General features: G+C 36.3%; 1 protein-coding gene across 1 annotated transcript in view; it reads right to left on the reverse strand.

Moving 5' to 3' along the window:
* The window catches only part of COL5A2 (collagen type V alpha 2 chain), a 181,816-nt gene that overhangs the window by 53,175 nt on the left and 104,060 nt on the right, over positions 1–24,581 (reverse strand). The window contains 8 exon segments of the mRNA XM_037850470.1: positions 381–434; positions 850–903; positions 9,608–9,652; positions 11,683–11,760; positions 14,065–14,175; positions 19,340–19,393; positions 20,986–21,018; positions 22,064–22,096. Of these exon segments, the coding sequence (XP_037706398.1) occupies positions 381–434; positions 850–903; positions 9,608–9,652; positions 11,683–11,760; positions 14,065–14,175; positions 19,340–19,393; positions 20,986–21,018; positions 22,064–22,096 (462 nt within the window).

Raw genomic sequence — 24,581 nt, forward strand, 5'->3', positions numbered from 1 at the left:
TTCAGCATAGTGCCATATTGACACTACACTACTAACACATTCAAAATTTTCCATTTAATGAAGATATCGGAATGATGTATTGCTATTAGGTCAATGTATTTTTCTTTAAGGTCACTTCAGTAATTCTACAGCAAAAGTTGTAGCTATTGTAAGAAAAAGTCTAGTATCTGACAGAGTAACCATAATGAAAAGCCTGGGGGAATGCAGGAAAAGGGACAATGCCTAATAGTATTAAGAGCACTTTTAGATTTTTTTAAAATTCCATTCTGAGTTCTCCAATTTAGATGAAATGAGAATCAATGAAGAATATTCATGTTAACACTGAAGCTCCTTTTTAGATGCTTCAAAACTTCAAAGCAAAATGAAGAAAGGCAGCTTACATCTGCACCAGGTTTCCCAGGAGGGCCTTCTGGTCCACGTGTCCCAACTGGACCCTAATAACAAAGCAAATCAAATGGAAAAAGGTAAAAAAAAAAAAAAAGGATATTTACCTATACATGCCAGTGTTGTAATCCAAAATATTGTTGAGACAAGTGACAAATACCAGAGAAAATAGCTTTATTAATGTTCTGAATTTTATGTTGTATCTTTCACATCATGTGCTCAGCAGGGAAAGAGTTTAATTTCACAAATGTAAATATTTCAGTGCTGTCTACTGACCATATTCAAAGTATCTGGATTTAAATACTCTGCTATAAGGAACCCAGAGTCTAGGCACAGTCTGTAATGTAGGGGTTCCAAAATGCACTGTAATGTCTTGCAACATTAAGGGGATAATTAGGAAAATAAATAACTCACAGCATCTTACTGCCTATTGTTAACCGGGTCTATGTGCTTACTTGACATTACCATTGGTCCAGGTTCACCAGGTTCACCAGGAGGTCCTGTAGGGCCAACACCACCCTAGAATTGAGAATAAATTTTATATCTTTAAAGTATATATACAGGCCAGGAACTGCGTGGACTGGACACCACAGAGCAATCTGTCTTTGGGCATACTTCATACAACACTCATGAAAACGTGGAACTGCTGAGATCAGCGAAATCTGTAAGTTTTTGCGGCCAGGGGACCCGCGCCCCTCCCTGCCAGGCTCAGTCCCGGGGGAGGAGGGGCTGTCAGCTCCAGGAAGGAGAAGGGAGAATTGCAGTGGCTGCTCTCATCGGAAACTCATTCTACTGATTCAAACTCCAACCATAGATAGACTGAGGCCAGACACCAGAGACTCTGAGAGCAGCCAGCCCAGCAGAGAGGAGACGGGCATAGAAGGAAAACAACACGAGAAGCTCCAAAGTAAAAGCAGAGGATTTTTGGAGTTCTGGTGAACACAGAAAGGGGAAGGGAGGACATCAGGCCTTGAGGCGCATATGCAAATCCCGAAGCAAGGCTGATCTCTCTGCCCAGGGCACCTTTCCTTAATGGCCCTGGTTGCTTTGTCTATTAGCATTTCAATAACCCATTAGATCTCTGAGGAGGGCCGTTTTTTTTTTTTTTTTTTTTTTTTTAAAATCCTTTTTGCTTTTTCTAAAACAATTACTCTAAGAAGCTCAATACAGAAAGCTTCAAAGAATTGAAATTTGGGCACGTCAAGTCAAGAGCAGAAATAAGAGAGCTCTGAGACAAAAGGCAATAATCCAGTGGCTGAGAAAATTCACTAAACAACACAACTTCCCAAGAAAAGGGGGGTGTCCACTCACAGCCACCATCCTGGTGGACAGGAAACACTCCTGCCCATCGCCAGCCCCATAGCCCAGAGCTGCCCCAGACAACCCAGTGTGACGGAAGTGCTTCAAATAACAGGCACACACCACAAAACTGGGCGTGGACATTAGCCTTCCCTGCAACCTCAGCTGAATGTCCCAGAGCTGGGAAGGGGGAGCAGTGTGAATTAACAGAGCCCCATTCAGCCATCATTTGAGCAGACTGGGAGCCTCCCAACACAGCCCAGCAGCCCAGAACTGCCCTGGGGGGACGGCACTCACCTGTGACATAGCACAGTCATCCCTCAACAGAGGACCCGGGGTGCACAGCCTGGAAGAGGGGCCCACTTGCAAGTCTCAGGAGCCATACGCCAATACCAAAGACTTGTGGGTCAGTGGCAGAGACAAACTGTGGCAGGACTGAACTGAAGGATTAGACTATTGCAGTAGCTTTAAAACTCTAGGATCATCAGGGAGATTTGATTGTTAGGGCCACCCCCCCTCCCCGACTGCCCAGAAACACGCCCCACATACAGGGCAGGCAACACCAACTACACACGCAAGCTTGGGACACCAATTGGGCCCCACAAGACTCACTCCCCCACTCACCAAAAAGGCTAAGCAGGGGAGATCTGGCTTGTGGAGAACAGGTGGCTCGTGGACGCCACCTGCTGGTTAGTTAGAGAAAGTGTACTCCACGAAGCTGTAGATCTGAGAAACTAGAGATAAGGACTTCAACTGGTCTACAAACCCTAAAAGAACCCTATCAAGGACAGCAAATGCCACGAGGCCAAAAACAACAGAAAATTATAAAGCATATGAAAAAACCAGACGATATGGATAACCCAAGCCCAAGCACCCAAATCAAAAGACCAGAAGAGACACACCTAGAGCAGCTACTCAAAGAACTAAAGATGAACAATGAGACCCTAGTACGGGATATGAAGGAAATCAAGAAGACCCTAGAAGAGCATAAAGAAGACATTGCAAGACTAAATAAAAAAATGGATGATCTTATGGAAATTAAAGAAACTGTTGACCAAATTAAAAAGATTCTGGACACTCATAGTACAAGACTAGAGGAAGTTGAACAACGAATCAGTGACCTGGAAGATGACAGAATGGAAAATGAAAGCATAAAAGAAAGAATGGGGAAAAAAATTGAAAAACTCGAAATGGACCTCAGGGATATGATAGATAATATGAAGCGTCCGAATATAAGACTCATTGGTGTCCCAGAAGGGGAAGAAAAGGGTAAAGGTCTAGGAAGAGTATTCAAAGAAATTGTTGGGGAAAACTTCCCAAATCTTCTAAACAACATAAATACACAAATCATAAATGCTCAGCGAACTCCAAATAGAATAAATCCAAAAAAACCCACTCCGAGACATATACTGATCACACTGTCAAACATAGAAGAGAAGGAGCAAGTTCTGAAAGCAGCAAGAGAAAAGCAATTCACCACATACAAAGGAAACAGCATAAGACTAAGTAGTGACTACTCAGCAGCCACCATGGAGGCGAGAAGACAATGGCACGATATATTTAAAATTCTGAGAGAGAGGAATTTCCAGCCAAGAATACTTTATCCAGCAAAGCTCTCCTTCAAATTTGAGGGAGAGCTTAAATTTTTCACAGACAAAGAAATGCTGAGAGAATTTGCTAACAAGAGACCTGCCCTACTGGAGATACTAAAGGGAGCCCTACAGACAGAGAAACAAAGACAGGACAGAGAGACTTGGAGAAAGGTTCAGTACTAAAGAGATTCGGTATGGGTACAATAAAGGATATTAATAGAGAGAGGGAAAAATATGGCAAACATAACCCAAAGGATAAGATGGCCAATTCAAGAAATGCCTTCACGGTTTTAACGTTGAATGTAAATGGATTAAACTCCCCAATTAAAAGATATAGATTCGCAGAATGGATCAAAAAAAATGAACCATCAATATGTTGCATACAAGAGACTCATCTTAGACACAGGGACACAAAGAAATTGAAAGTGAAAGGATGGAAAAAAATATTTCATGCAAGCTACAGCCAAAAGAAAGCAGGTGTAGCAATATTAATCTCAGATAAAATAGACTTCAAATGCAGGGATGTTTTGAGAGACAAAGAAGGCCACTACATACTAATAAAAGGGGCAATTCAGCAAGAAGAAATAACAATCGTAAATGTCTATGCACCCAATCAAGGTGCCACAAAATACATGAGAGAAACATTGGCAAAACTAAAGGAAGCAATTGATGTTTCCACAATAATTGTGGGAGACTTCAACACATCACTCTCTCCTATAGATAGATCAACCAGACAGAAGACCAATAAGGAAATTGAAAACCTAAACAATCTGATAAATGAATTAGATTTAACAGACATCTACAGGACATTACATCCCAAATCACCAGGATACACATACTTTTCTAGTGCTCACGGAACTTTCTCCAGAATAGATCATATGCTGGGACATAAAACAAGCCTCAATAAATTTAAAAAGATTGAAATTATTCAAAGCACATTCTCTGACCACAATGGAATACAATTAGAAGTCAATAACCATCAGAGACTTAGAAAATTCACAAATACCTGGAGGTTAAACAACACACTCCTAAACAATCAGTGGGTTAAAGAAGAAATAGCAAGAGAAATTGCTAAATATATAGAGACGAATGAAAATGAGAACACAACATACCAAAACCTATGGGATGCAGCAAAAGCAGTGCTAAGGGGGAAATTTATAGCACTAAACGCATATATTAAAAAGGAAGAAAGAGCCAAAATCAAAGAACTAATGGATCAACTGAAGAAGCTAGAAAATGAACAGCAAACCAATCCTAAACCAAGTAGAAGAAAAGAAATAACAAGGATTAAAGCAGAAATAAATGACATAGAGAACAAAAAAACAATAGAAAGGATAAATATCACCAAAAGTTGGTTCTTTGAGAAGATCAACAAGATTGACAAGCCCCTAGCTAGACTGACAAAATCAAAAAGAGAGAAGACCCATATAAACAAAATAATGAATGAAAAAGGTGACATAACTGCAGATCCTGAAGAAATTAAAAAAATTATAAGAGGATATTATGAACAACTGTATGGCAACAAACTGGATAATGTAGAAGAAATGGACAATTTCCTGGAAACATATGAACAACCTAGACTGACCAGAGAAGAAATAGAAGACCTCAACCAACCCATCACAAGCAAAGAGATCCAATCAGTCATCAAAAATCTTCCCACAAATAAATGCCCAGGGCCAGATGGCTTCACAGGGGAATTCTACCAAACTTTCCAGAAAGAACTGACACCAATCTTACTCAAACTCTTTCAAAACATTGAAAAAAATGGAACACTACCTAACTCATTTTATGAAGCTAACATCAATCTAATACCAAAACCAGGCAAAGATGCTACAAAAAAGGAAAACTACCGGCCAATCTCCCTAATGAATATAGATGCAAAAATCCTCAACAAAATACTTGCAAATCGAATCCAAAGACACATTAAAAAAATCATACACCATGACCAAGTGGGGTTCATTCCAGGCATGCAAGGATGGTTCAACATCAGAAAAACAATCAATGTATTACAACACATTAAAAACTCGAAAGGGAAAAATCAATTGATCATCTCAATAGATGCTGAAAAAGCATTTGACAAAATCCAACATCCCTTTTTGATAAAAACACTTCAAAAGGTAGGAATTGAAGGAAACTTCCTCAACATGATAAAGAGCATATATGAAAAACCCACAGCCAGCATAGTACTCAATGGTGAGAGACTGAAAGCCTTCCCTCTAAGATCAGGAACAAGACAAGGATGCCCGCTGTCACCACTGTTATTCAACATTGTGCTGGAAGTGCTAGCCAGGGCAATCCGGCAAGACAAAGAAATAAAAGGCATCCAAATTGGAAAAGAAGAAGTAAAACTGTCATTGTTTGCAGATGATATGATCTTATATCTAGAAAACCCTGAGAAATCAACGATACACCTACTAGAGCTAATAAACAAATTTAGCAAAGTAGCGGGATACAAGATTAATGCACATAAGTCAGTAATGTTTCTATATGCTAGAAATGAACAAACTGAAGAGACACTCAAGAAAAAGATACCATTTTCAATAGCAACTAAAAAAATCAAGTACCTAGGAATCAACTTAACCAAAGATGTAAAAGACCTATACAAAGAAAACTACATAACTCTACTAAAAGAAATAGAAGGGGACCTTAAAAGATGGAAAAATATTCCATGTTCATGGATAGGAAGGCTAAATGTCATTAAGATGTCAATTCTACCCAAACTCATCTACAGATTCAATGCAATCCCAATCAAAATTCCAACAACCTACTTTGCAGACTTGGAAAAGCTAGTTATCAAATTTATTTGGAAAGGGAAGATGCCTCGAATTGCTAAAGACACTCTAAAAAAGAAAAACGAAGTGGGAGGACTTACACTCCCTGACTTTGAAGCTTATTATAAAGCCACAGTTGCCAAGACAGCATGGTACTGGCACAAAGATAGACATATAGATCAATGGAATCGAATTGAGAATTCAGAGATAGACCCTCAGATCTATGGCCGACTGATCTTTGATAAGGCCCCCAAAGTCACCGAACTGAGCCATAATGGTCTTTTCAACAAATGGGGCTGGGAGAGTTGGATATCCATATCCAAAAGAATGAAAGAGGACCCCTACCTCACCCCCTACACAAAAATTAACTCAAAATGGACCAAAGATCTCAATATAAAAGAAAGTACCATAAAACTCCTAGAAGATAATGTAGGAAAACATCTTCAAGACCTTGTATTAGGAGGCCACTTCCTAGACTTTACACCCAAAGCACAAGCAACAAAAGAGAAAATAGATAAATGGGAACTCCTCAAGCTTAGAAGTTTCTGCACCTCAAAGGAATTTCTCAAAAAGGTAAAGAGGCAGCCAACTCAATGGGAAAAAATTTTTGGAAACCATGTATCTGACAAAAGACTGATATCTTGCATATACAAAGAAATCCTACAACTCAATGACAATAGTACAGACAGCCCAATTATAAAATGGGCAAAAGATATGAAAAGACAGTTCTCTGAAGAGGAAATACAAATGACCAAGAAACACATGAAAAAATGTTCAGCTTCACTAGCTATTAGAGAGATGCAAATTAAGACCACAATGAGATACCATCTAACACCGGTTAGAATGGCTGCCATTAAACAAACAGGAAACTACAAATGCTGGAGGGGATGTGGAGAAATTGGAACTCTTATTCATTGTTGGTGGGACTGTATAATGGTTCAGCCACTCTGGAAGTCAGTCTGGCAGTTCCTTAGAAAACTAGATATAGAGCTACCATTCGATCCAGCGATTGCACTCCTCGGTATATACCCGGAAGATCGGAAAGCAGTGACACGAACAGATATCTGCACGCCAATGTTCATAGCAGCATTATTCACAATTGCCAAGAGATGGAAACAACCCAAATGTCCTTCAACAGATGAGTGGATAAATAAAATGTGGTATATACACACGATGGAATACTACGCGGCAGTAAGAAGGAACGATCTGGTGAAACATATGACAACATGGATGAACCTTGAAGACATAATGCTGAGCGAAATAAGCCAGGCACAAAAAGAGAAATATTATATGCTACCACTAATGTGAACTTTGAAAAATGTAAAACAAATGGTTTATAATGTAGAATGTAGGGGAACTAGCAGTAGAGAGCAATTAAGGAAGGGGGAACAATAATCCAGGAAGAACAGATAAGCTATTTAACGTTCTGGGGATGCCCAGAAATGACTATGGTCTGTTAATTTCTGATGGTTGTAGTAGGAACAAGTTCACTGAAATGTTGCTATATTATGTAACTTTCTTGGGGTAAAGTAGGAACATGTTGGAAGTTAAGCAGTTATCTTAGGTTAGTTGTCTTTTTCTTACTCCCTTGCTATGGTCTCTTTGAAATGCTCTTTTATTGTATGCTTGTTTTCTTTTTAACTTTTTTTTTCATACAGGTGATTTGAAAAAAGAAGGGAAAGTTAAAAAAAAAAAAAAGAAAAAAGACAAACAAGGGGAAAAAAAAAAAAAAAAAAAGATTTATTGCCCCCTTGAGGAGCCGGTGGAGAATGCAGGGGTATTCGCCTACCCCACCTCCATGGTTGCTAACATGACCACAGACATAGGGGACTGGTGGTTTGATGGGTTGAGCCCTCTACCATAAGTTTTACCCTTGGGAAGACGGTTGCTGCAAAGGAGAGGCTAGGCCTCCCTGTATTTGTGCCTAAGAGTCTCCTCCTGAATGCCTCTTTGTTGCTCAGATGTGGCCCTCTCTCTCTGGCTAAGCCAACTTGAAAGGTGAAATCACTGCCCTCCCCCCTACGTGGGATCAGACACCCAGGGAAGTGAATCTCCCTGGCAACGTGGAATATGACTCCCAGGGAGGAATGTAGACCTGGCACCGTGGGACGGAGAACATCTTCTTGACCAAAAGGGGGATGTGAAAGGAAATGAAATAAGCTTCAGTGGCAGAGAGATTCCAAAAGGAGCCGAGAGGTCACTCTGGTGGGCACTCTTATGCACACTTTAGACAACCCTTTTTAGGTTCTAAAGAATTGGGGTAGCTGGTGGTGGATACCTGAAACTATCAAACTACAACCCAGAACCCATGAATCTCGAAGACAGTTGTATAAAAATGTAGCTTATGAGGGGTGACAATGGGATTGGGAAAGCCATAAGGACCAAACACCACTTTGTCTAGTTTATGGATGGATGTGTAGAAAAGTAGGGGAAGGAAACAAACAGACAAAGGTACCCAGTGTTCTTTTTTACTTCAATTGCTCTTTTTCACTCTAATTATTATTCTTGTTATTTTTGTGTGTGTGCTAATGAAGGTGTCAGGGATTGATTTAGGTGATGAATATACAACTATGTAATGGTACTGTAAACAATCGAAAGTACAATTTGTTTTGTATGACTGCGTGGTATGTGAATATATCTCAATAAAATTAAAAAAAAAAAAAAAAAAAAAATAAAGTATATATACAAACCAAAGGAAAACAGAACACTAATAGTACCTTTGTTCAGAAAGCTGGCTTTGCCACTTTCCAGTTGTATGAACTTGGGCAAATTACTTAGACTTTCTATTCCTCATTTTCCTAACCTATTAGGAAACTGGGACTACCTGACAAGGCTTTTATGAGGACTTACAGAACTAATGCATATTAAGACTCTAGATAAGTGCTGGTACAGAATGAATGTTCAATTGGTGGTGGTGTCATTACCATAATCATTATCATCACCACCATCATAAATTACCTTTTGTATTCACCAGTGGCAGTAATATAGAACAGCTTGAAGTAAAGCTCCATACATTGCAAAGACAATCTGGTATACATGATGGAGCTAAGGGTTCTTGTCTTTATTTTTATTGAAAAATATTTGCTACTGCCTATCAAATGGCTACAAAAATTTAAATAGCTCTACATCATTATTTTACTGGCTGTAGAAAGGATAGCAATATGCTTCTTTAAAGATTCCACAGAGAGATCATCTTGAGATTGTTATTTTTAATAATAACATATGTTGATGGGCCCCTCTGAGTATATTTCATATAGCTTCAAAGTTAGCGCATAGCAGTTATGAGAATTTTCAGCATAACATGAAATAATGACCTGTTATTTCAGAAACAAAGACACATAAATCTTGGCATTGGATGTCAGTAACATAAAGTAGTCAGATGATATAATTTAGTTCCATGAGACAACTTTCATATATTTCTAAACGATTGAAAATTAAGCCTATTCAAACTAAGAGTTAATATGCAATTTAAAGGCCATCCCAAAGTAGCCATGTCACATAGCCCTTATTTGTAAACTTTCTTTTTGCTACAGTATGCAATTTGATTATAAAAATACTTACTTGCTGCCCTTGCAAACCTTGAGGTCCCCTAGGGCCAACAGGACCCTTAAAAACAAATGAGAGGAAAATGTTGAATAGTGCTCATGAAAATTAGAACAAACATTTAAAAAATGTTGAATCAGCTTTGGAATCTGGAAAAGTAAAACTTTGACAGTAAAAGATGATGACATTCTCCATCTGTACTCATCTTGAATGCTGCTAAATTCAAGGAGATTAAAGTTTGGAACAACATTTGGGATAACTTCTATACACACCCTCAGTGTCATGAAGAGAAATAAACAATATGCCTGTACACACCCAATGTCTTTGGGATAAGAACACTTGCATGCCTAAGGGGTGGTTCTGTTAACTAGAACATCTGAAAAAAGAAAAATCTTGGCAGGCATAAACTGGCCATTTAATTCTTCAGTTTCACAACTGATAACTCTATCACAGCTGAAATGAGCAAGTTGTATTTAAAGGTTTATGAAACCATCCACAATAATGACTGGATTATTTTAAATGTCAGTTTATAAATTATCTGGTATCCTGAGTTCCCTAGAATCTTTCTTTCTTTTTTGAAATACATTTAAAGTATAGAAACAATATCCAGGCAGCCTTGCCCCATTTAAACATGAAAAGATTATATTGTGGTAGAACAAATGGAAAAAACAAAGAAGAAAATTGCAACTTAAATTTTTTTTATTTCTATCCAATTTTTAAAATGTCACACTTTAAAAAGTAAAATTAGTTAAATTAAAATCAAATCTGTTCTTATGGCAAATCTTAACTTTTTCTTTTGAATTTATCAAATATTGTAGCAACTAGGAAAATAAAAGCTTCATTTTGGAAAAAAAATGTAAAAGAAATACAATTCAAACTCTTCTATTCAAATAGATGGAAACTCACATATTTCAGAAAATTGTCTCAAGATAATCATTGGATGAAACTGTATTGCAAGTGATTTCAAAAATACACAAACTAGGTTTAAGTACTCAGTACCCAGAGTGCTGGCCTTAAGGATGGGTAGAGAAGGTGGTTATCTATGAAGTATGACATCACACTTCCTATTGCTTGAAATTCCACCAATTTGGGACGCCTCTGAATTATGGGCAAAAAGCAAGGAGAGTTGGTTTGAAAATTGTGAATTCATTCAATGAGGTTGCATTGCTCCTAAGACCCAGGGTAAATACCAGCCCAAAGAAAATGGAAATCTTTCTTGCTATTGAAGAAACTTGAAAGAGGATGGATGGTCAGTAGGCCCATTCAGGAAAGCTCAAAGTTCTTGGCACATCGCAGGCAGAGGATGTCAATACAAGTGGGAAAAATTAAAATAGAAATAGCAAAACTTCTCTTATTTCAAATTTTTTGCCAAGGTGCTGTTTTTATCAAACCCATAAATCTTTTTTTTTTTTTAAATAAAAAGTTGCAGAAGTTTTCTTTGTGGTGGTGGTGGAAGAGAACATATATTTTCTGTGAACGACAGGTCAAGTATTAAATGAAAGCCCTTTATTACGTCAATAAGTACACTGCACGGTGATAAATGGAAAACCACTGGTATTTTAATTGATACATGGTAGGGTTTGATGAATGAATGAATGTGCTTAAGAAGACATACTTTGTAGAGGGCGATTAAGGTAGCATGCATGAAGTCCACCTTCAGCTATGCCGGAGATGTGCAACATGGCCGCCAGGGCTGATACAACAATAGCTTAAGTTACCCTCAGCCTTCTTTACAGAAGTAGTTCGCGCCAAAAGTGCTAGTTCGCGCCAAAAATGCTAACCCTACATCTGCCATCCGCCCTAGCAACAGCAATCACCAATCCCAGACCGCTACCTGTCCTTATTAGCCACCCCTTCTCCCTCCAGGGCATATATACCCTGCCTCTTCAATAAAGTTTTGCAGCTTGATCAGAAACCTGTCTTGCTGTCGTTCTTCACGTCTCTTATCCCATACCATTCCTCCCTCACAGGATTTGGAGCCTCCGTTGATCGTCCCGCGGGCCGGGACAATACTTTCTTGATTAGCTAATTTGAGCCTCTTTTTATAGTGGTCTTCCACAAGTACTCAGATTATCAGCAAAATTTGTGCTTACCACAGAGCCAGGCATCATTCCTACTTGACTCCCAAGTCCAGATTTTTCATCCAACCCAGCCATCTGAGCTGCAAAGGGCTGTAAAAGCAATGACTCGACATTATTCCCACAGGAACAGACACATCAACATATTTTTTAAATTAAGAAATGTACATTCTCCAGGATTCTTATCGTATGACTCTTCTGAGAATCATTTTAAACTTTTAGCTTTAAAGCAAGGAAAAAGAAACAAGCTTTTTTTTACTGTGTGTGTGTTTGATTGAACATTCTTCCTCAGAGTGTTTTTTTTATCTATGTTGCTTCAGAACATCTGCAATGGGTCAAATTTCTGATACTTGATAAAAGCATGGATTAATCTGAAAAGTATTTAACCAGTCTAATCAATTTCAGGTTTAAATCTCTTTATCTAATGCCCTTTTGGGGTTAGAGCTCGCTAAACATCTAAACAAGCCTGAAAGATGCCTTTAAAACATTTGCCCTAAATCACCAGAATCCATTTTAGATTATTTTAAACAGATGGTATTCTTCTTCATTTGTTCATGGCCAGTAAACTTTAAATTATATTTATGTAAATCAATAAAAATTTTATAATCCTTTTAATGAATCCCTGAATACCCCAAGACTTAGAAGCAGTTTTATCTTTTCTCTTTGAAATTTAAAAAAACTCTAGAAACTGAACTGACCAAAATTGTCCATATATGTTCAAATAGTTATATTAATTTCTGGATATTATAAGGAAGAAAAATATCTGTATTGTTTAAAATATAAAAAGATATTATTTAAAATATAACAAGGAAATGCCTACTTGACCAAAAGGGGGAAAAATAAAGGTAACAAGCTGAGGTTACAGTGGCAGAGCGATCCTAAATACAGTTGAGAGGCTATCTAAGAGGTTTCTCTTATGCACGCTCTAGCTACACATCCCAAATGACCATAGTATGCCACACCCCTACTAAACATAGTCCCCAAATACCTAAATCCCTATCTGAGATTCTATAAAAGATTCACTCACTGTTTCCTCTCTCATTAACTTAAATCCACCAGGGTGTTCCTATGCCAGAAAAGTCCTAAAACCCAGAGGCAAGAGCCTCTTTAAGAACAAAAATCAGTTGCAGCTCCCTTCCCCATATAGTCGACAATCCTTTCAACATGAACAAATTAGGGTGCTCACTGCCTAGACACCCCTGAAGATGGAGAAAGAGATTAAATGAGAGGAAGAGGTAGCAACAAACAAAATAAGATTTAACAAAGGTCTATAAATACTGAAACTTTACATAAATATATATATATTTGGGGGGGTGTTGGAATAGCTGGAAGGAGGCAGATAACATGGTGGAACTGTAACCTATGGCATTCTTTGAAATTTGCTCTATAGCTGCTCATTGAATTGTGCTTTAAAAGTCTTCACCTTTTTGTGTATACCCCTATATTTCATAACAGGGAAGGAACTGAAACTGTGGAACTACAAGTTTTGAAATTGCCTATATAACTGCTTGTTGAGCTGTACATCGAAAGTTAACACCTTCCTGTATGTATGTTTTATTTTACAATAATGGAAATGGCTAAAGTTGTGTAACTGTGACCCATGAAGTTCTTTGAAATTTGCTGTCCAACTGCTTGCTGAATCGTACTTTGAAGGTTATCACTGTTATATATACATGTTAAAGTTCCCAATGGAGAAATGCATTAATAAAATAAAACAAAACAAACTAAATATAATGAGATAATTACCTTATACAATCACTGGAGAAACAAATGTGTGCACTAGCGTAAATAAAAATCTTATTTTAGGGTTCTATATGGTCCCTCATTAAGCTGTGCAATGTACTCATAAATCTGTGTGTCTGCTACTATAGAGTCTAACAGGCAGGTATCCAAAGATGTTTTGCTTTATTTTTCTTCAGGCAGGAAACTAAAATTAACAAAATAATCAGAGAGCAAATTTAGTATCAACTCAATGGCCCTTTCATATTTATCATCATGGATGAATCATGCTCTCTTGGTGTGGAGGACATGATGCAGATTTTGTCAGCATTCTAAACCTAGAAAACAGCAGAAGAGTAGTAATACATCTCTCTTTTCAATTCATAGAAGGAACAATGCTAGTAGCCCTTTAGAATTAGCAAGAAGAACAGAATTATTGGGGTCTGGAACTGACATTGAGAAATACAAATAATTTGGAGCAGTACTTTAACCACTTCATATTTCAACAATTCCCTGTGGATTTTTAGTTTTATTGTTCTTTGTGGCAGTGTCACATTCACTTAGCAGCTCTTACAATCAAGGATCAATCTCCAAATGGACACAATTTAAAACCATAACAATACATCAATAATTTAATATGCTACCTAACTATGACATTGAACAATGCACACAACTCACTCTGCTAATGCCGTCGGGTCCTGGGTGGGACGGATGTCCGGGAGGCCCCGGGGCACCAGGTTGACCAGGAACACCCGGTTCTCCGTCAATTCCCTGAGGACCACGGGGACCCTGGAAAAACAAGCCACTGTAAATTAAAGACCATTGCCAAATACACACTTAGGATAAAAGCTAAAAAGACAGACTTCCAGGTGGAAACAGATGCTCAATATTTTAAAAAATGAATGGATAGCAATCCAGCCACTTTACAGTGGTTTAATAAGCTTCGGTCAACACTGCTGACTTCTGCACTGGGCAGAACCTCTACCATTGAGACAAGGTCTGGGTAAGAATTTTATTCTCGAAGTGTTAAGGCCCCAGAAATCAATCTTCTTGGAACAATTATAAATTTTTATTGAAATCATCAGTATTCTAGAATGAGCTTCTTTAGTTGCTTAAGTTTTGCTGTTCCAGGATATTTACATAACAATTTCTAAATTTAAAGTTCTGTCTTACATTTCAGTTAACTACGTAAATGCCTGCTTATGCACCCCCCCCCCCCAAAATTTAGGGTCCCTTGATTGGAGTTCATGTTTGTTCCTCTCTGTAATTTTTAAAATTACATAGTAATTATGGCATATAGTACACACTAAATATTTGCTCATTACTTTTTCACATTTCAGTCCTCATTATCAATTAGACTCTGACACACTTTATTTTCCTTACCACTCCCAGAGGAAGACCAGAACAATCAGAAATAGAGGAAAAGGCACAGTGACCCAGCCAAGTTCTGATTTTCAGGGAAGAGACCAAGGAATTCTAGCTGCCAAATTCCACCCTCCTCATAACCCACATTTTGAAGGCAACTTGGGGAAGGGCCACTTCATCAATATTGGAAATGCTCCATCCCCCAACCTCATCATTCCCACCAGTTGTGTAAAGTATTTTCTGGCTCTTCTGTTTAATCCTGATGAGTCTACAAAGGCTTTATAAGGAAATGGCCAAAGAAGTCATAAGACAATGTAAATTTTATAATTAGATGCAGGGATAGAAAAGAATGGTACATGAACTGGAGTTTAATAGTAAACAAAGCTTCTCATGCTTAAAGACAGGAGAATCTCTACTGGCCCACAGTAAGCACTAGTAATTCAAGGAAAAGACAGAAGGAGTACATTTAGAACAAGCTGACATTTGATAGAAGGGGTAGTTTATATCTGACAGTTTTGGGAAGAGTACCATAATAGATATTCAAAAAATTAATCATTTAATATAATTCAATATTTTCTAGCATTCATATAAGTGTGTTTACTTCTTGGCATAGTTTTAAGAAACATTATTATATACTATGTCACATCTTTGAAAAACGAATTCTTAGAAAATTATCCGCACTGTTTAAAATGCAAACCCCTTATGACCTAATCAATTCCCCTAAACTACTGATAATTCATTGTATTATTTTCATTATATGGAATACAGGCTGACTTTAAATTGCTATCTAAGACTCCTGGATCATATTAATGTAGACAATGTGAGCTGGAAATAAATGTCAATGGTTGCAAATACAAAATAATAGTCATAGAGCTTTGCATGAAAGACTGTCAGTGTGTTTTCCAAATATGCAATTGTTAATTGATTACTGGGTAGTATTACATACCAAAAGTAAGCTAAAACATAATTTCTGCTCCCAAAGATATTTCCAAATACAAAACAAAAAACTACATTTCGTGTCAATGGGAATAGAGAGAAGTTTGTGTGATATTAAATATTTCACTATTTGTGAAATAGTCTGCATCCTTCTTTGTGACAGTTCTGTGATGAATAATCTTGTTTCAAAAAGCCTGCTCTAAGACAATCCACTTTTTCAGTGATTTCATGGACAATTTTGCACCTCCATGGTATCTCTTCTAAAGATCCATGTGATTTATTCTTGCAGAAATTGAGATTAAAATGAATGAAGAAAGTTTATAAAAATGACCCAAAATTATGTGAATATAATGAACAAGATTACTAGTAAGAAGAAAAATATATTATAATCCATAAGTATTTTACTAATAAGTATTGAAAGCATAGACTATAATTCTGGAACTCATTAAAAAAGATATATTTTAATATTTCCAAATGAGCTGAATCACATAAAATTATATTAAGATAAAAGTTCTATTTATCATCACTCCCATCCAACCAGGATACGTTTTCAGCAGCCACAGCAATCATCTACAATAAAAAGTACTCTTAGACGGCCACTGGGTGGCAATCTTTAAACTTCACAAGTAGAGTTGAGAAGTTTATTTACTGCTGGTTAATAGTACCATCAAAAAAATACATATATAGAATGTTAGAGCTAGTAAGATCTGGCATATTTCCCATTTTACAGATTAGGAAACTGAGACCTATAGAGTTTAAGTGATTTCTGCAATTAGAACTCAGATTTTCTGGCAAAAAGAATAAATACACGTTTCTGAAACAAAACATTTTAAAAGTCTACATTTGTTATGATAAGATAAACACATCTGCCACATATGGCTTACCCGTCCCCATAGGAACATTCCAAAACTTCCATCTGGCAGTATTTCTGCCTATATAAAAGGGATAGGAGGTACCTAAACTGTTGCCCAGTCTAACATAATTTTGTTTTTGCTGTGCTTCTGAACTTTGCCCAGGCAAACCAACATCTCAAAAATAGCAAACCATTGGTAAATTTGATAACTGCTCTTTCCCAAAATGGGAAACACTTTAAAAATATAGTTTTAGGGAAATGTAGAAATCTCCCGTAACACTCAATAAAATAACTCACGCTGAATTAGCAGCAAGTCATGGTTGGACTATTTTGCCTCATGTCCCAAGGCTTCCAGGAACTGCTTAGCTGGACTAATGCTATGACTGTGGCAATATAAGGTGGCACTGCAGTCATAAATACCACTTTTCTTCTCTACACCATCATCATCATCATCAACTACTACAGAAGGCTTACAATGTAAGCAGAGTTTCTCAACTTCAACACTATTGACCACTGGGGCCAGATAATTCTTTGTTGAGGGGTGATGTCCTGTGCACTGTAGGATGTTTGGCAGCATTTCTGGTTTCTACCCACTGGATGCAAGAGCAACCTCCCTCCTACACTGTTTCATATACAGTTATGACAATCAAAAATGTCTCTAGACATTGTCAAACATCTCCAGGGGGGAGGGGGTGAGCAAAATTATTCCAGATTGAGAACTACTGACAGCACTCAGGAAGACTTCAGTGCTACCCAGTGATTGGACTGTCTGATATCACATGTCCTCAGTTTTATGTAACTGCATGGTGACAAACTAGTAACCTGGCAGGAGATGGCCTGTCACTGGTGTACTGGAGCCAATTCACACTGGCTCATGAGTGCTGATTATGCACATCTCTTCCCAACTCCGTATTCTGTGACCTCATTTTGGCAGCATGAAGTCAGCCACGTGGGAGCATTTACCCCAGGGAAATCAGTGAAAGCTACAAATGAGGGCTTTATAAAAAAAGAGAGATCCGGTAGTTAAACATTTTCTAGCACACCACAACTGGAATTAAGAGAGGAACAGATTTCCTATTTGGGTACCTGCCAGTAACATCCAGCTTAATTCCTCATAAATAACCACTCTTTACTGTAAACCCAGCCACTTCTGGCACTACTCCTTTCTCCCATTCTCTCTCTCTCTCTCTCTCTCACACACACACACACATACACACACATACTTGCATGCAAGCACACACTCATACCCAATTCCCATTGCTTATATCAGACCTAATCAAGAAACCAAGACAGGAAATGGAGCATATCATACATTAAGTCAAGAAGGGAAGAGAAGAGTAAGAGGAGTGGGGAGTAGATTCACTGGATCCTTAACCAGGAATTCTGGAAGTCACACACTAGTCCCATAGCAATTTCCACCTGGACTTAAGACCCAGAGTTATCTATGGCTCTGGGCACAAATACATCAATGCAAAAATGTTTTCTGCATGACCACACAACCTACACCCAAAAGAAGTCATCTGCCTCCTGTCTATCATTCTAGGCCCTGGACAGACATCTGGACAGCTCCTAACAGTGCTCAAGCTACCAATGGTTGTGAAGCAGGTTCAGGAGAACGACAATGAAGAACAGGCATGAGATAATCTAAACACAACCTTGTTGCCCACCTACAGCCACTTCTTTGGGATATTGTCATTGACATGCATGCCTGTAAATACCATCCATTACTCTAGCTCCAGTTTGGAAGACGTATTGGCAGCATGCCATACCTGGTGGAATGTGTAGAAGCATGAAATCATTTCAAAGATGAAACTAGAAGTGATAGTTCCTAGGAACATGGTCTAAAATATGCTTTTTTTCTCAATTGTATATTCAAGGTTGTTTCCTTGTTAATCTGTGTCTGCCATTTAGTTATGGATACATACATATTTGGAAGGAAAAAATCTATACAGAGATAAATTTAAGTAAAGGTCATTAAAGAGAAATTAAGCAGCACAAACAAATTTTTTGATTGAAACATGGGACATGGAAATCAATACAGAAATTAATCCAGTTATTTAATATATGAAGGACATTAGACTTTGGAAGTGAAATGTAAAAAAATATATAATCCTAGGACTTGAGAACAATACGTACTCTGCATGGTTAGGTAAAAAGAGAAAACACTTGGTATGCATTATATAATATCCTCAGGTTTTAGCATAAGTGTATAGAATTGATTACTGAAATCTGAAGGTGTTAGCTTTGTTCTGATAATGGAGATGATTTTTAAAATTACTCCTTTGATACCTCTGCAGCAGCTGCACAGTGAAAAAGGCAGTGTTACTGGAGAAATAAATTCCTTGTACAACCACCATTTGAAAGAAAATTTTATCCTCTAATAAGTTCTTTTTTCTATATCCAGTTTTGTTGTTTCTATAGCAACCACAGATGACAAAACTTGGGTGTTTTATGTCAACAGTACATTCTTGGCATCAATTACTTATGAGTTACAATTTCTGAAAACAGCCTTATGTGCTAACTATGTTTCCTTAGATTCTACTTCGTTTTAATTTGACCCCCTAAAGGACAAGGAACTATCATCTGTATTACATAATAAGGATAATAAGTATTTATTAGCAAGTGATAATTTCTTCTCAATCATAAGAGATATACAATCTCTTCATGATCTGAATTATTTATAACATTTATAGAGGTGAGAAAGGAACTGTGACACATACTCTTTGCTGCATCCAGGGAACATGGTGTAGATTGGCTTACTTGATACACATTCACAGAAAGGAAAATCTGTTAACTTACAGGTTTTCCTTTTGGGCCCCGCTCTCCTCTTGGTCCTTGTGATCCTGGAGGTCCCTGAAACAGAAAATTATGGTCATGCCTGCAAAATGTGTATACTTTGGATGCTTTGTTTTTAAAGGTTTGCGTGATATAATAAAATTGGAAAACAGAAATAATTCCATCCAACTCAAAACTATAACAAATAAAGCCATGTACATATAAAGCCACTATAGCAAATAAAACCCTGTGTACATAGTAGGCTGCTTATTTCAGCAGTGAGGCTTGAAGGATGTAAAATATTAGGTGCTATACTTTAGCATCACAGAGGCCCATGAGCTGAATATATTAGCTTGAAGCTGTAATTGCAATTTTGAAAGAATCATTTTCCTGTCTACTCCCAAGCAAAGACTTTGCCGCTAAATACTGGGCACAAAAACTTCATTCCAGATTTTGAGACCCACATAAATATGTACATCCCAAATAATCAATTCTCTGAGCGAATGTAAATGTTCATATTGGTACCTGACTCCCCAAACTCTTCATAATGTTTCAAGGTGCCAGTGAAAGCAACAGAAAGAAAAATACGCTTTTTTTCTCAATTGTATATTTTTTCTCAATTGTATATTCAAGGTTGTTTCCTTGTTAATCTGTGTCTGCCATTTAGATATGGATACAGTCTTAACAGTCTTAATCTACTACTGTTTAATGTACCTTTAAGTACCATTTTTTTTCACTTGATTGAGAACGCTACATTATCTCCATAGAGCATTTCAAAATGCACAAATTTTCAAATCATAATTACTGTTATTTCTCCCTTGAAATAATAAATGACTTAAATTTCATATTAAGTGACTGTGCTGATATCTTAAAATGCCCTTTTTCTGGGAAATGTCAATTATCTGAGGAATTTTATTTATCTTTATTTTTTCCCCCTATATTATACTCTTCAGTGAGAGTTCAGTTGAGTTGTGAAGACAAGGTTGTGCATTTCCTCAGTTCGACATATGTCATTATTTAAAAGCAAAGGCTTCAGAAGGAATAGATTAAATCTATTAATATTTACTTAGTTAATATTTTACTTAGGTTGATTTTACATATTTTTAAATTTATTTGAATTTGGTGGGGTTATGTATGGGTATATGTGTGCATGTGTGTGTGTATGCGTGTGTGTATTGACCATCTAGTAACTTATGAATATTGTTGATAATCCAAATCTGAAATCAGTAATCTTTTATGCTAAGCCAGAAAAATGCTGATATATAATTTCTCAAATTCTACTGAAATAAGTGATTTAATTTCATTAAACACATAAAAATAGTCTACCATTAATCTCAAACAACAGGCTAGTTTGTTCTGATTTCAATAAGCAAGGTCAATCTAAAGTGAAAAATGTAACAATTGATTGCTTTGCCCTTCACATGACAAGTAACAACACTAATATATGAGAAATCATAAGGTTCATCAATGTCAGCATGAAATGACCCCCTCTATCATTCACTGCTGCAAAGGAATGCCTAAACTTGAAGATATTTCAAACAAGATATTTCAAGAAACCCAAGTGTCATTGTTTTACATTCTGTTGTCTTCTCCTGGATATAATAGCCATAGATATTTTCAGTATCTCAAAGAGCACACGAGTACCATGAATACTGAATGAAACTACTTACGGCTGGTCCTGGACGACCACGTATGCCTGTTACCTAAACAATAGACAAGATCATCAGTAAAGATAAAGTTCCTACAGATTCTAGAAAAGTTAGTAGTTGACAAAGAAGAATAACAATAAAAGGCCCGGGAAGTTCCTTTTAAACAAATGGGTGTTGGCAATTGATGCCCATCTCCTCCTTGCCATCAGAACCATGTCTTAATTCAATTTTGAAGATAGGGTGGTCGCATTGGTATAATGATTTCAGCACCCAAGTGGCCTGTGTTCAAATCCTGCCTCTATCCCTTACCAGCTGTGTGTCCCTGGACTAATTACTTATCCTCTCTGTGCTAAGTCTCCTCCTCTGTGAAGTAGGAATGATGATTATGAAAATGCCTCCCTCACAGAGTTGTTGTGAAAACGAACTAAATAATTATTGGTAAAGCACTTAAAATAGCACCTAAGATATGGTAAGTACACACACATGGCAAGTACAGAAATGTTTTTAAATTAAAGAAAACAATATGAATGATTAACTTTAGGTAATCTTTGTAAAATCATGCCAATTTAAAAGGAAAGCAAAAATATAAACATTGCCAAACAAATCAAAGCACGTATTATTATTTTGTCTTGAGAGAGTGATGATAATTCTTTTAAAAGCTACTTAATCATATACTTTTGACCATCTCTTTAAAGAACTCTTAAACAAGATGGAATTTCCATCATGATCATGGCATGACTTATTTCCGGATGTTTGGAACATTAAGCAATGCCTTTCCATAAGATTAAATGATAATTTACACTATAAAATATATACATCTTAACTATTTAATATATCACACAATATATTTAATTTTGTAAAACCCTGATCTTTTCTTTTAGTTATGGGACTATGAAAGTCATGAACACAGCATATTAAATATTGGATTAATTAAAGAATTAAACTTTTCTGATTTGCTTGTTTATTTTATTAATCAACTTAGCTACAGTAAACTCGTATATTACTGTTTATGTGCTTTTCAAAAGAAAAGAAAGTAATTATAACCAATGTACATGAAAACAATATATATATATATATATATGTATCTATATATACTTACAACAGGCACTAATCCTGGTTCTCCTTTTTGTCCCTATAAAGTAAAAAAACAACAAACAAGTTTAATTAACAAAATATAATGCTGTATGGGGCATGAACGTGTCATACTAGAATATACCATGTAAACATGGAATTTCTATAAAAGGAATGTAAGAAATGAGAAAAGAGTTAGCATTCAATTTTTAGTATATTTATTCAGACCATTATGCATGAAAAAAAGCATTTCTACTCATCTGAAAGACATAAAAAGAAAATCAATCCAATGTGTGGTGAAAAGTAAAAATGTGTAATGTTGTTCCACTTCAGTTTTTACAGAGATAAAATCCAGAGTTTACTAGAGCAAGAAATAGTTGTGATGAAAAGATGTAAAGTCAAAGTTCCATAAGAGAAATTCCCCAAAGACTGAAAAAAAAACAAGAAATTCCAGAAAAGTTGATATACTTGAATTATCAATCTTATTTAGATCTTCACAAATTGTACTCTCACAGCATGATGCCATGTACAGAAGTTAAATAATTACTGGATGAATTGTACCTTTAGATACCTCTATTTTTATCACATATTTCTTAGTGTTATTTGTTTAGGGATATTTCTTCCAACAAAATTTGGTAGCATATAGATGTTTTCAATAAATTGTTCTTTATGTATTAATTTCCATTAACATATTATGAAATACTGTGTTTTTTTTGCTAGGCAGCTAGTGAGAGTGAATAATGAATTTGAGGATTATATTCAAAATTTAGGAGAAAAGATAAGAGAATGAGTTCTATTTTATTTAATCCCCCTTTCACATATATTGTTATTTTATCTGATTATAAAAAATAATATGTGTTCATAGTAAGGAATCTTGAAAATAAAGGAAATATACAAAAGAAACTAAAACAACCAAGAGGCAACCACTGCTAAATTCAAGCATTCTAAGTCTCCCATCACATACACACACTCTGATTTGTCTAATCAATGCCTCATTATTTTACTCTTAGGTTTTGTTTTCATTTTTACAATTAGAAATAACATTACAATAAACATCCTTACTTATAAATGCTTATTGTGCCATCACTGATTAATGCTTTATGATGCTTCTAGAGGTTAAATTTGTGAATTAAAGATCACACATATTTGTAAGATTTTGAACAGATCATTAAATTGTACTCCTGAAAGTACAATAAAATTACCCTTCCAATAATACCTCACACTTGACAAAGCTTGGTAAAGTGAAATTTAACAACTATTTTGTAATTGTGATAGTCTTAATGATGTACTCAATGACAGAACTAATATACTCTGATCACAATTGCTAATAATTCTAATGCTGAAGTAGCTAATATTCTACTGAGGTATAAACTGAGGATTCAGAGGAGGGAATTAGCCTTACAGAAGCAGTTGGAAGTTTTATATGAGTAAGTACGAGGTAGAATCATGAGAGACTAATAAACAACTTGCAGAAAAACTAGAAGGGATCAGTGTATGTGAGATGCAGAGTAAAAGGCTATATTTCCATATATGCTAATTTTTAGACTGGGTCTTCCATCTTCAAAATAATAAAAAATAATAAAGATTAATTTTGTAAGCGCTGTAATAAAAGAGATTTCTTTGAAATAGTGAATTTCTATTGTTTAGGAGAATTACAAATCCACTTCCAAACAAATAAAGGACTTCATTAGAATGATGCTGGAAAATACCTCCTAACTGAACAAGTCTAAAAAAACAAGTAAAAGGGGAGGAGAAATTACTTCAGCCCTTACATAAAGATTCATTACTCAAATGTGAAAATGAGAAAAAGGGATGGTCTGCTGAGGGTGGTTGTGAAATCTCCATCCTAAGCGACCACTGAGCAAAATGCAGACTTTGCTCTTCACTTCTTTGCATTTGGGGGAGTGGGATCCACTGACCTTTCTTAACAAAATTGTTGAGTTTTTAATATCTTATATGAACTTTCTGTTTCTTCACAATACTTGATTTGGAACTGTGTTCAATCATCAGTTTCTGGTAATAATTTCCCCTAATGATTCTACGATACATCCTATTTTGGAAATAACCCACAATTATAAATATTTGTTTCTAATGCTTTTGTTTATTTGCAGTGAATAAGTTAATTTATGGATGGATGATTTGTCTAGAGTTTTACTAAATTTAATTTTCCTACCCACTAGGAACAAAGTTCAAGTTTTCCAATTCAGATAATTTTACAGTTTAAGTTTACTTCTTGTCTGTTACTATCACTTAATGTCATGTGGACATTCCTTGTCACTTTTATAGGATGTTGTTACCAGGGAGATAGTCACAGTGTTTTTCCCACTTTTGCATAACGGTATCATTTGCCTCATATCAGGTATATAATAAAGGCTCTGTAATTATTTCCCAAAATAACCTGAATGAATGAATAAATTATAATAATACTGATAAAAACTAAGAATAAAATGTATTTTTATAACATTACTCTGCTCTTGTGCTGTGATGACACAATAATAAATGACAAAGAATCATGAAAATAGAGACACATAGCTAGAGTTTGCTAA

The sequence above is a fragment of the Choloepus didactylus genome, chromosome 9 (assembly GCF_015220235.1).
Source record: "Choloepus didactylus isolate mChoDid1 chromosome 9, mChoDid1.pri, whole genome shotgun sequence".
In the NCBI taxonomy this organism is placed as follows: domain Eukaryota; kingdom Metazoa; phylum Chordata; class Mammalia; order Pilosa; family Megalonychidae; genus Choloepus; species Choloepus didactylus.